Source organism: Zalophus californianus, chromosome 1, assembly GCF_009762305.2.
Source record: "Zalophus californianus isolate mZalCal1 chromosome 1, mZalCal1.pri.v2, whole genome shotgun sequence".
Taxonomy (NCBI): Eukaryota; Metazoa; Chordata; class Mammalia; order Carnivora; family Otariidae; genus Zalophus; species Zalophus californianus.
The window spans coordinates 134,989,579-135,003,119 of record NC_045595.1 but is presented as its reverse complement, the minus strand read 5'-3'; the positions used below and the strand labels follow the sequence as shown (position 1 = coordinate 135,003,119).

Sequence of the window (13,541 nt, the reverse complement as noted above, 5' to 3'; positions counted from 1 at the left end):
GCATCGAGCCCTGCATTGAGCCCTGCATCGGGCTCCCTGCTCCGCGGGAAACCTGCTTCTCCCTCTCCCATTCCCCCTGCTGTGTTCCCCCTCTCACTGTGCCTCTCTCTGTCAAATAAATAAATAAAATCTTTAAAAACAACAACAACAACAACAACAACAACAAAACGGATTGCATTCTTCCCATTGTATATGAGGAACTGAAGCTCCAAAGGAGAGCAATATAGATTCATGGAGAAGGAAACATAGTGAGAATGAGAATGCAGATCTAGTGTTCTCTGACTCTTCATTTTGGTTCTGTGACTTAATCATGTATGACTCCTTTCTCTACTCTTCTAATTTCTTTCTCCCTAAGCAAACTAATATATAAAAATCAATTACTAAAAAAAAAAAATCAATTACTTGCCTACATGACAATCTGTTCCTAACTCAGAAACCTCTCTCTCGAAGTCCACTTAGAACAAGGTACCACCTAAAAGACATCTCCACCTGGTCATCCCACAGGCATCTCAAATTGTGTATGCCCAGATAGGAACTTGTCATCTCTCCCTACTCAAAAGTCCTCCACCTCAACCCCATACATGTTGGTGCCCATGTATTCTTTTTCAATGAATAGTGCCCAACCTGAAAATCTGGGATTCATCCTACATTCCTTCCCATCCATGTTCTACCTCTAATCAGTCACCAGGTCCTCTTGTCATTTGGATCAAATTCAAGTACTATTATCTTAAAAAAAAAAATCTTTCTTCTGCCCTTCCCCACCTCTAATGCCCTAGTGCAAGCATTTATTTCCTTTGCCTGGTCTCCCAGGCTCCATGGTGAGCTTCCTTACCCAGATAACTGATATGACTTTCCTGCTCTCACTCAGTGGTCTCCATTGAGAGAACAACAAAGCTCTTCTAAACCTGATCTGAGCCTGTGTCTCTTTTACTGTATCTCCTACCACACTTTTTCCTGGCCCTGTACACTTGGCCAAAGCAAACTATCTGTGGTTTCTGAAAATAAATAGCTTTTCCGCTTTCCTTCTTTTTGTACTCCCTTAGCGATATTCTACCCTTTTCCTCTGGACAAACTCGTCTTCCTCCAGGTCTCATTTTCCCTCAAAATTTTCCCCTGACCTACCTAGGCACTTAGGCTCTATTTCAATGATTCCAGGGTACTTTCCTCACACCCCAGTACAGTATCGATAACAATATATCACAATTGTTTTCTTTTCCATTAAGTAAGCTTTTTGAGGATAGGGTTTTGTTTTTTTCTGGTATCTCTGCATCCACACAAACTAAAATAATGTCCAATGCAGAGTAAAGCTCCATTGATATTTGTTGCTGAATGAATGACTGAAATGTAAAAGGTTGAGTCATTATGAAAATTTTACTCTAAAGCACAATCACTGATTTGGGAACGAATTATTTAGACTGTTTTGCTACTTACAAATCACTTTCTTTTTTTTTTTTTAAGAAGGCTCCACACCCAGCATGGCACTCAAACTCCCAACCCTGAGACTGAGTCGCATGCTCCACCTACTGAGCCAGCCAGGCATCCCTACAAATCACTTTCTAATTTTTTTTTTTAACATTTTATTTTTGGGGCACCCGACTCTTGGTTTTGGTTCAGTTGTGATCCTCAGGGTCATGAGATCGAGCCCTGTGTTGGGTCCCACGTTCAGTGCAGAGTCTGCTTAAGTTTCTCTCTCCCTCTTCCTCTGCCCCTCCCCACCACGCACTCTGTCTCTAAAATAAATAAATCTTTAAAAAAAAATTATTTTTAAGTAATCTCAACACCCAACATGAGGCGCAAACCCACAGCCCTAAGATCAAGAGTCACACGTTCCACTAACTGAGCCAGCTGGGCGCCCCTCCAAATTATCTTTACATCACCACCATTGGGTATCAAGGAAGGCAATTACGATATCCCCATTTTACAGGTAACAGAGGCTCACCAGACAGGCTGATTAGCTCAGGACCACAGATCCATTAAAGGGGTTTGACAGGTCTACTGACTCCCAAGTCCAGTACTTCAACTTTTGTACAGGTTTTATACAGGCTGCCAAGTAAGAAGGGAGAGAAGACAATAGAGACACTAATCCGAAGTTGCCATTCTCCAGCTAGCCAAGACCTTGGACTACAAGGGGGTCTGCAAGGCTCCAAGGCTACAGACACAGATTAACGTAATAACGGCATAGGCTTTGGAGTCAAACAAACTTAGATTCCAATCCTGGCTCCAACACTTACCATGTGACCTTGAGTAAGTTACTGAACCTCTCTCCAAACTTAATATTCCTCACCAAAACACAGGGATAATACCTACCTCTCAAAGCTGTTTTGAGATCTCTGAAGTATGTAGAATAATTATTCTTTCAACATCTATCGAAGACCTAGTAAGTGCCAGGCACTGCTCGGAAGCTAACCCCACAGAGAGTGTTGGTTAGTTACCACGATTACCTGGCAGGGCCCTATGCTCTGCAGCGCATCCAGAGGGGCCCAGGCCCCAGCTGGCAGCATAGCTATACTCATACCAACCCCACCAGGAAGGAGCACTGAAGATCAAAGGTGACTGCATTCCAGGAAGGAGGCTACTCCTTTTTCCCATTGCTACACTAAGACGAAGGTCGGGGTCAACCTTCTTTGGTGCACCCAATTTCTACAAAGACAGCACAGAAGTAGATGTGATCAAATCTCTCCAAGAGCAGCCTTCCAAGAGAGACAGAGGATCACAAGAGATAAAGATGTCCCTTTCAGGGGCACCTGGGTGGCTCAGTCGGTTAAGCGTCTGCTTTTGGCTCAGGTCATGATCCCCGAGCCCCAGAATCAAGCCCCACATTGGGCTCCCTGCTCAGCGGGTAGTCTACTTCTCCCTCCACCCCTCATCCCGCTCTCATGCTCTCTCTCAAATAAACAAAATCTTAAAAAAAAAAAAAAAAGATGTCCCCTTCATTCAGTAGTACATAAGTTTAGAAAGTAAGGCTGACTCCGTTGCTTCTTGGAGCAGGGATCCTTGGCCCCAAGTCAGGGAATGACGGGGTTGAGGTGGGCGTGCATTGGTGGGGCTGGGGTGGGAAGAGGATCCACAGCCCCTTCGAAAGTTATTTGTAACAGTTTGTATTACAATTTGTGTATATGCACCTCCTAGAAAGAAGATCCCTTACACTGATCAGCTTCTCAAGGGTCCATGCCCCTAAAGATGAAAGGAGGTATCCTTGGTGATGGGATTCATCACTATTTTAAGATGATTAGGAAGGAGGGGAGGGGCGCCTGGGTGGCTCAGTTGGTTAAGCGACTGCCTTCGGCTCAGGTCATGATCCTGGAGTCCCGGGATCGAGTCCCACATCGGGCTTCCTGCTCAGCAGGTTGTCTGCTTCTCCCTCTGACCCTCTTCCCTCTCGTGCTTTCTATCTCTCATTCTTTCTCTCTCTCAAGTAAATAAATAAAATCTTTAAAAAAAAAAAAAGAAAGGAGGGGAGAACGGCAAGGAGTTTAATTTGTTCCATTCAGGACAGCCTCCCTGCTAGCCTAGGCTCAGAGCTGCTATAAACAATGGCTTCTCACATCAACTCCCCACCCCGGTCAGGCCTCCAGCCACAATACCCCAGAAAACACACATAGAGGGACCTTGGGGATAAAGGTCTTTATTCAACAAAGTTATCTCACTCGGTAACAAAATAACAGGAGGTTAACAATTCCCCCAAAGGTCTGGAGCAGCGGCCACGGCTGGCAGCAGGAAGCACAGTCTGCTGACATACCAGTGGCAGCTCAGAGCCCCTGGTAGCCACTTAGAGGTCATAGTTGGGGTTCTTCCGAAGGATAACAAAACCTTCCAGAATGGGGGTGACAGGAAGAAACTCCTCAGTGGCCAATTCTGCCCGCTCCCCGTGGGCCAACAATACTGGGGTTGTGTGTGTCTGGAACCCCGTGATAGTCTTAGGCTTGCCGGCCTGGCCCACCACATCCACTGCCTGTAGGGTGAGAAAATTGAAATGGGGGTGTAGCAGATGGGGGTGTAACAACAACCCAGTGCCCATACCAGTTTCAGAGAAGCAGGTATGTGTGCACTCTCCAAGTTCTGGAGCCCTCCCATCTGTTCAACCCCTCACCTGGCCCACACGGACAGACACTGGCAATGGCCGCAACTCCTCATCGAACGTAACCAGCATCCGGGGCTGCATGGCAGCCACCAGCCCATACAATACATAGTGCGATTTGCCCAGGATTACTGAGGGAAGAACAGAGGACAACAGTCAGATGCATCAAGGCAGGCCTGACCTCAACCTTGGGACCCCACTCCAGCCCTGACTCTTGAACCCCTTATTGGTTCAGCTGAACCCACATCCCTCCCCTCATACACCATACCACATACCAGAGATACTCCCACCTTATTCTGCCCACAGACTACGGACTTAATAATTAATTTCCCTCAGTCACTTAGGAACAGACACTGGGCTCAGCATTTCATCCTCAAAAAAAAAAAAAAAAAAAAAACTCTCTGTAGGCCAGATCAAAAAATGTGGGAGATGAGTTTCAGAAGGCCCTTCACAGGCCCAAAGAACATCAGGAACCCAGAGTGGTACGGAACTAACTTGGAGTCTGCTCCTAAATTACAAGGTGGCCCTGGTAAGTAAGGGTGCCACTATAGGAGTCTTGACAGGAACTCACTGTTACGGACATCCAGGAAAGAGACAAGCACTGTGAGTAGCCCAGCCACGGCCACTTGACTCATAAGCTGCCGGTCACTGTGGTAGGGGCAGAGGGTGAGTGTGCCCTTCCCTAAATGTGTCAAGCCCTGGGGAAAAAAAAAAAAGAGAGAGAGAGAGAAAGAGAGAGAGAGAGAAAGTAAAGGTCATATCTGAGGAGACATCACCTAACCTGGCCATATAGAAATCCCACAACTCATTCACATCCTCCCTCCCAGACAAACTCAAGGTCCCCCTCATGTTACTACATCTCCCCCCTTCCATCACCACGGATACCACCCTTGGCACACTCGGAGGAAAAGAGCTCTACTCTTTACCTGTGCCAGGCGCACCATGAAAAGGTTGTTGGGGTCCTTGGCATGATATTGGGCTAACTGGCGCAGCATCGCAGCCAGACGGGCATTATTGGTACCTGGAAGTGTTAACCAGCACGGACTTGGAAAAAAGGCCTTGAACATTCCTTTAGCTACTTCTGATCTTTTTTTGACCGATACTCACCGCTGCCCACCATGCCCATGGCGAAGATGGAGTTGTAGGAAACTTCTGGGTCAGCATCGTGAGAGAACTTGCTTAGGGTATCCAGGATATTGAGTCGTGGATTTGAAACAGAGATTAGGGCCAGTGCTAAAGGCACAGCCCGTCGGAGAGTAGGCTCCCCATACCTCAGCTGGCGATAAAAGAAAATAACGGGAGCATCACAGGAAGCGCAGAACAAACTCAGCTATAGGAGCAGACTGATGAGTAAAAGGGGACTTAATCACGTTTTGGGGAACAGGCATATCACCAAAAGACTACTTCTCTGCCGAGAAGACCCGTCAGGAAAGTCTCCTCTGGGGAACTCCAGGCACCGACACCAGTATACTCCGGCCTTCTCCACGCGGTACTCACCAGGTGGCCAAAGGTTCGCAGCGCCATCTCTGCACCGATCTCCTCCCCCATGGCAATAAGGGCAATCCCCAGCACAGCCACTCCCTGCAATGCAAGAGGCCGCAGAGCCCAGTCAGCTCACCCTGGGCTCAAGCCCCGCGTGAGAAGAAACAGCTGTCCTGTGGGGGCTCCCTCACAGAACGCAGCCTCGCATCCTCTCAACACGCAGCACCACCTGGAGGGGCTCTGAAACGAACGCAGCCCCAGCCGCCCTGCCCGCCTGCACACTTATCAGGAGCACCCGGCTGCCCACAGAACCTGATGCGCCCCCATGTCGGCAGGGCCCTCCTTCTTGTCTTTGTCCTTCTTGTCCTTCTTGTCCTTGTCTTCCTCTTTCTCCTTGGAGTCAAAGTGTTCGCTACAAATATGCAGCAGCTGCTGCACCTTCAGTACGTTCCCGGAGCCTGCAACACGGTGGTAAGGGTGAGAGGGGCTAAAACGAAGGCACCCCCCCCACCCCACACCCACTCCCCCCCCCCAAAAAAAAAGCTTATTCCAAGAACAGGAGCAGCTGAAGAATCTAAAGCAGGTCAGAACAACTGAGAAAGGAGAATAAACAGGAAGAAAGGTCCAAGAGAGAAGTGAGGCGTCACCGGGGCAGCACGAAGGCGCACACCTGCGTAGGCACACACATCCACTAGCGTGTTGGCAAAACTGCGGAACGGCTCGGACACAACCTCCAGCGCCGCCAGGATCGCCTCGATGGCCTCGCCCTTGCCTACAGGACAGATTCAAGGCGTCACGAGGACGCCTGCTCCCATCCAGCACAGTTTTTAACACACAAGCCCTCCCTGTTGTACCCAGTTCCTGTCGGCCTTTGCCCAGAGAGATATCCCCTCACCCAGATGGTTGAGGCCCAGTCCGAGAGGAAGCCAACGGGCATAGGTGTCCTTGAGCTCAGTCTCTGACTTCTCCATGATGGTCTGAAGGATAGTGGAAGTGACATCTCCATTGCAGGATCCCACTGCTATCATCCCACAGGCTAGAGCTGTCACACCTGCCACCTAGAGATAGGAAAATCAGTATCATACATGGTAAGCTATTGAAATAGCTGTTTAACTATCCTGATTCAAGACAGCCAATTCCTACAGGCCACACTAGGTAATAATGCCTTTCTGATGGTAAGTCAAAGAAAGTAACAAGAGCAACCACTCACTGAATATTTACTATATATCAGCCACTATGCCAACTGTTCTGTGTACTATAAACAATTAACATTAACATTTAACCCTCACAACCCCATGAAAAAGGTCCTGCTGTTATTCTTTTAATGATGAGGAAAATGAAACCTAAAGGGATTGTGTTACGTGTCCGAGATCACACTGCTTATAAGCAGAGGTGGCATGATTTGAACTGAGGTCTTTCTGACGAAAGCTATGCTTTTAGCCACCATACTATATGTATCCATCACTAGAACGACTGCATAATTAAGAAAATTTAAGGATGGGGGTGCCTGGGTGGCTCAGTTGGTTAAGCGTCCGACTCTTTTGTTTTGGGCTCAGGTCATGGTCTCATTAGTCATGAGACCTGAGCCCTGCGATGGGCTCCACGCTCAGTAGGGAGTCTGCTTGAACTTGGAGATGCTCTCCCTCTGCCCCTCCCCCACTCGGGCAAGAATGCGAACCCTCTTTAAAATAAATGTATCTTTAAAAAAAAGAAAGAAAGAAAATTTAAGGTAGCCAATGACTAAAACAATGAGTGAGAAAGAATCAGCCATCCCAAGCTGGATTGAGTTACTCCCCGCTCTAGTCTGAGTACTTCCTCACGGACCCCAAGGGCTGGAACTCAATATCAAAATGTTAGCTCTTTAGCCTCAATACCACCTGAGGTTTAAAATTCCAGCTCCAAAAGATTTCACTGAAGTGATACACACATCCCCCATAAACACCCACACACACTTCTTTCACTACTTATCACAGAGAGTGGTTAAGACTCAGAGCACCTTCCCTGCCTCCCCTAAATGTCCAACAGCCTCTCCTCACCTCCATACTAGACTTGGAATCTCCCATCACAGGGAGCAGCAGTGTTAGAACATCTTCACGATTGGAGCCAGCATAAGCCAAGCCTAGCCTGCAAAAGCCAGGAAGAGGCAGTCCCAGACACACAACCAAAGACAGGACAAGGAAGGTACAAAAAGAGGATTGGTCATTTTTTCATCATTTCAATAGTCACCAAGGGCCAAATACTCAACAGACAGGGTGGTAGTCCTTGGCAACACAAAGGTGAAAAGGACCCAGTTCCTGTTTTCACAAAGCTTACAGGTTGAGTACTCCCACAAGAAGCACCAAGAAGCCTTACCCAAAGATGGAACCAAGTCTCATAGTGTTGCTGTTGTGAAGAACATAGTCTGAGAGCAGTGCCAGAGCGGGGTCACACTCATTCCGGACCCCAGAGTTCACGATGCCACAGGCCAGAAGGGCTCCTGACTGCAAAATGCAAACAGATTCTTCACTCAGGTTACTCTACCTTCCACACCACAACGGACACTGTAATTTCCACCTTACCTGGAGTTAAAAACCAGGTTCACCTTATCAATGAAAAGGAGGCCCTGAGGGCCCTAGAACATGGCAGGAGAATGTCCCCATTAGTGGGCTATGCCCAGACCAACCTTGATGTAGTCCTCAGAGGAGTACAAGTACTTGTCAATCTGGGTGAGGCCACCATCCACATCCCACAACAGAATCATGCCAAGGGATGCAGCTGCACTCAACATTCCTATACCAAGGAAAAAACCTGTCAGTCTTAAAATGGTCCCACCCTAAGAAAGTTGTTACAAAGAGCTCTGTAAAAAAACAGCCCTGGGGATCCCTGTCACATTAACACATGAACCTAGAAGGATAATAGAAATGAACAAGGCAACACAAAGATAAAGTAGCCACAAAGTTATACCATGGTCTTTGTTCTTGTAAAGCCATTTGTTGCCGTCATCAGTCAGCAGCTTGTCCTGGCCAAAGGCGGCGTTCACAAAACCATTCACAAAAGAAGAGGCCAGGTTCATGCGGGCAGAGTCCACTTGAGAGCCACTGCCCCCAAACCCTGCACAGGAGGGAGAGGAAAGAAAAGGAAAAAAGGTAAGAGTAGGGCAAGGAAGGAACACAGCACGGTGGCTACTCTCTGGCTCTGAACTGGCCACTTGGGATCCTCTATCTATGCCCCCAACAGTGACTTGGAGAAAAGGTACGTGTGAATTTTTAGCTCTATGGGATAGATAAACATGTTGGGCCAAGCCATCACTCCAAATACAAGGGGCATAATTAAGACTCCTCCAGTCCTGGGCGCCTGGGTGGCTCAGTTGGTTAAGCGACTGCCTTCGGCTCAGGTCATGATCCTGGAGTCCCGGGATCGAGTCCCACATCGGGCTCCCCGCTTAGCGGGGAGTCTGCTTCTCCCTCTGACCCTCCTCCCTCTGTCTGTTCTGTCTCTCATTCCCTCTCAAATAAATAAAATCTTAAAAAAAAAAAGACTCCTCCAGTCCTCACACACATGGAGATGACTACTCACTGTTGTTCTCTAGGTGGGTTTTATAGATGTCATCAGGCACCTTGGGCTCCATGATGTCCAGCTGAAGAGAAGTCAGAGAGTCACAACTGCTCCCCCACTATTCCGCCACCACTGTCCCTTCTGCTATCCCACTGAATGGCGATTCTAACCAAGGAGAGTCTAGTCAAAGTTATAGTCAGGGAGGTGAAATGCCAGGTAGAACCACAAACAAACCAACAAAAAAGCCTTGATGGAAAAGGGCAAAGAGTCTCACCTCCCGAGCTAATGCCAAGAAGTTGCTGTTGAGCTGTACATTGGACATGATCTCTGTCAGGTCCTCATACTCCTCCACATCTTCACTAAGCTCCAGAAACACCCCATGCCGGCCAAGCATGAATGCCATCTGCTTCTGTACTACCCTGTGGGAGAGAGCCATCACATCTGCTCAGCCCGCATCCATTAAGAAAAGTCCCTCCAGCCTTAACCAGAAACTACAGGTCCCAGCTCTTCATGCAAATGCCCCATCCATGAGCTCATCTCTTCCTTTGCCAGATTCCTCCCTACATACACATCCTTGCAGGAGGTGAAGATGTCTTCTACCAGCTCCATGTCATTGAGCATCAACGCCAATCTCAAAGCTTCAGGAAAGCGACTGAACTTTCGGAACACACCCAATGCACATCGCAGGAGGGCAGAATTCTCAGGCTCAGGCACGTAATTCACACAACTACAAAGATAGATATTAACAAAGCAGTCAGGAAGTTCCAGACATTCATTTACCCCATTTAATTCGCCTCAAAATGAACACAGAATGCCTACTATATACCAGGCATTTTGCTAGATGCTTGACTACCAAGGAGACATGAAGTCTCCTTCCTCAACAAGCTCACAGAGCTCAACAAATCAACTGCAGCCTGATGCTAATGATGCTGAGAGAACACAGGAGGCACAACTGAGAGAAAAATGCTGGGGAGGCCAGGCCTTCCAGCCACCGCCACCACGTTCACTCACCTGGTAAGATAAAGGCAGACCTTTGCATATGCGTTCTCGTCGATGTCCTTCTCCAGCATATCCACCTGCTCAATTTCCATGAGCAGGTCACAGGCCTCGTGCTCTGCATTGTGGGCCATGTTGTAAGGGACGATCTCCTTCACCAGGGTCAGCAGTGGTTCCCGTTGTGTCTTTTCCGCATCATCCAGCTCCTGCCACTCCTTAGCCACTTCCCCTGCGAGATGCCTACGGATAGCCCAAGACCATTAGGGGGGTACAGCTTCACAGGAAGCACTTCCGTGGCCTAAGGAATTCAGTGTTTGGGAAATGCAATACTCTCGTACTCCAAGACAGAACTCACAATTACGTCTCAGAACCCCTTTGGATTCTCAAGAAGGAAAGGTCTTACCTGACATACTCATGACCCCAGGATGCCAATTCCTCCTGGGAACCCACCAGCCGATACTTGAGGCACTCACGTTCCCCACTCATGGTCATGGCCAAAACAGAGATGATGTCAGCAGCAAAACGCTGTAAAGAAACCAATGCTTTCAAGTCAAATCCAGGGTAAGGGGAGTGGACATTATGGAGTTAAGACTACTGTCGCTATTCCCCAAGTTAAGTCGTAACTATCCACCAATCTTTGTGTTAGAAATTTACATACTTTATGTAAGCTAAGCCTCAAGATAACTAAGGTTGGTGTTGTTATCTCCCTTTTAAACCAATATGGCTGAAAAATTATAACAAGGGGAGAATGGAGAAAGATGGAGACTCTTGAGTTTTATCCTAGTTGCAATAATAAACTATTAAAAGGTTTTAAGCAGACAACATTTTCACAATCTAAAAAGATCCTTGTGACTGCTACATGAAAAACAACCTGTAAAAGTCAAGATCAAAAAGGAGGCAGACAGTTAGGAGACTGCTGCAGTTGTCTATGTTGACTGCAGATTTCCTGGATTACCCCTGTACTAATAGAGAAATGATTGAACTAGGGGTTTTTAAAGATTTTATTTATTTATTAGAGAGAGAGAGAGGGAGTATAAGCAAGGGGAGCGGCAGGGAGAGGGAGAAACAGGCTCCCACCGAGCAGAGAGCCTGACACAGGCTTGATTCCAGGACCCCGGGGACGCTCAACCGACTGAGCCACCCAGGCGCCCCAGGGGTTTATTTTAGAAATGAAACAAGTGAATGCACACGGAGTATGAAGGAAACAGAAAAATCAAGGTTAAACATAAGTCTAAAATAGATCACAAGTGGCGCCTGGCTGGCTCCAGTCAGTAGAGCATGTGCTCTTGATCCTGGGGTGGTGAGTTCGAGCCCCGCCCTGGGCACAGAGATTACTTCAAAAAAAAAAAAAAAAAAAAAATCACAAAAGAGAAATCCCAAGATCCACCATAAAAGACAGAAACAGTGTATTTTGAGAAGGCAATCCTCCTGTCAGCTCTTATGCCAGTATTTTGACTATTATAGCTCAGGTCAACCGGCTTGGATCTCAGAGGTCTGTTAGGCTTCCTCTGATTCCCCATGAACCCCACGGTCTAGATGAAAAGGAACTTTTAAGCTAGGCCTCCACCATCTTCTGAAACAGTTTACCTTATTCTCCCCAGGGGCCATGTTCTCATAGATTTCCTTCAGTTTGCCATAGTGTGGACGCAGAAATTTGAGAGGCTTGGGCACTGAAGTCATCGAAGTTGTAGAAGATCGAATTTGCCTCCGCAGTTCCTCCAGGGCTGGTCGGTACAGGGATGTGTCCTTCTCCTGATCAGATGTTAGAGCTCAGAGTCACATCTCTCAAGTCATAACCCAGAAGTGTTTAATTAACAACTCCCCTAGGAAAGTAACTGTGTCTTACTCATCTGTGATTCCCCAACTCCCTGCTCATTGCCTGGTACAAAAACAAATGATCCCAGTTAAGAGTTGAAGAAAAAAGCTACAGAATCTTTCAAATATCCTTTGTAATTCTTTTCTCTCACAACATCCTCACAACGCTAACCCTAAACAGTCCGTCTTTCCTTATATCTCATAGAGCAATTGTTGCCCCCAAATAGAATGAAACAAAACAGGCAGGAAAGATCCAAATATGTACCCACTCATGTCAACACCATGACTCACCCCCAGTCGTTCCACGAGCATCTCCAGTTCATCCTGAAGTTGTTTGTCCTCTTCAGACTGAGGGTTGGGGGAAGAAGTTCATCAAGAGAAGAAATCCCAAACACATCCTCCTCCCATTCACCCTGGGGAAGGTAGAGAGTGAGCCTGCCTCCTTAGGAGGGACCAGGTGGTGACGGAAAGAGAGCAGGAATGGCACCCTGGCTGTTCGACCAGGCTGCTTGAATGCCGTACTAAAAACAGGGGTTGACAATGACCAGCCCGGGGCCCATCTCACCAGTCGGTGGTGAGGGCTAGTGGGGTCGGCGGAGGCGACAGCGCGGAAAGGAAGATGAGGGGCAGAGAGTGCCAGGACCCCCGAGGATCGCCCCATCCGCCCTCTCCCGGAGGCTGCGGGGCCGTTGAGAGTCGCGCCCAAGGCCTGCGGAGCCGCGGTGACTCAGCCCCGCGGCCTCCTCCGCCGGGTCCCGGGGCCGCGCCTCACCAGCTCCTGTTCTTTGTCCTTGTCGCCGGCATCCCGCCGCTCCTTGCCGCTCGGCTTCTCGTCCGCGACGCCCGGTGCCGTCGCTGGGGGTTGCTGAGGCTGCAGCGGAGCCTTGTCCCGGCCACCCTCCTCCATCTCCGCCGCCACTACCGGCCGGCTGCGCGCGCACTGCTCGCACCGCCCCGTTTCCCATATGGCTTTGCGCACGTGGCCCACGGCGCGCCCGCCTCCTGAGCGCGCCTGCGACCGGAAACGCGCTGGGACCCACCCACTCCCGCCACCTGGGAGACCCCGCCCTCGGACCCCGCTCACCGAAGAAGCCCCAAAAGTACAATTTCTGGTCCCCAGCGCGCGCTAAGGCACTACCCCGGCTTGGACTGTGAGTTTCCTGAAGGCCACGCGACCGTGCAGTCTGTGATCTGAGTCCACTAGCTGCGCTGCGGTAGGAAATGAACAAGCTGCGAGCCGAGAGACCGCTCCTAGGGTCTCCTCTCAGAATAGTACCCACAGTGACACCCCGGTTGGCTGCGTGGTGGGACAGACGAACGAGATTCTTCAAATCTGGCTTGCTTGATTGCCGTCTGTGTGAAATCTGTAATCTGTATCTACTGCCCCGCACACACCACGGCGGAATATTAACCTCATAACGTGTGTGTCGTTCCCCCCCCGCCCTCGTTGAAGGAGAGTGCTCTGATATTACCGGGAGGATACGGCTACCATCTTAAATCCACCTGCGGAGCCTGGTCGAAATCAATAAATAAAATATAGTCCTATGCTCCAATGCTGAATTCTGGAACTAAAAACAGATCAAGGCAAGGTCTTTGCCTTCAATCTCTGTCTTTTGGTCTGCCTCTCCCTGTTTTG

The 13,541-nt window shown here is 48.7% G+C and overlaps 1 protein-coding gene across 2 annotated transcripts; it reads right to left on the bottom strand.

Annotated features, from left to right (window-relative positions):
* Nucleotides 1-3,606: 3,606 nt before the first annotated feature.
* On the bottom strand, nt 3,607-12,854 carry PSMD2 (proteasome 26S subunit, non-ATPase 2). Of its 2 annotated transcripts, XM_027586382.2 has the most exons (21): nt 12,678-12,854; nt 12,197-12,253; nt 11,678-11,842; nt 10,494-10,615; nt 10,106-10,330; nt 9,663-9,821; nt 9,369-9,513; nt 9,116-9,176; nt 8,504-8,650; nt 8,223-8,329; nt 7,913-8,040; nt 7,597-7,684; nt 6,456-6,618; nt 6,231-6,332; nt 5,873-6,018; nt 5,576-5,659; nt 5,186-5,354; nt 5,005-5,099; nt 4,650-4,776; nt 4,091-4,209; nt 3,607-3,952 (listed from the first exon to the last, which is right to left on the bottom strand). In XM_027586382.2, the coding sequence occupies exons 1-21, from the start codon at nt 12,810-12,812 to the stop codon at nt 3,770-3,772; spliced, it is 2,727 nt and encodes a 908-aa protein (XP_027442183.1). In that variant the 5' UTR covers nt 12,813-12,854; the 3' UTR covers nt 3,607-3,769. The 2 variants fall into 2 exon arrangements, 1 of the variants encoding a protein (XP_027442183.1); XR_003518455.2 differs by lacking the exon at nt 5,005-5,099 and having other exon boundaries at nt 3,610-3,952.
* Nucleotides 12,855-13,541: the final 687 nt, after the last annotated feature.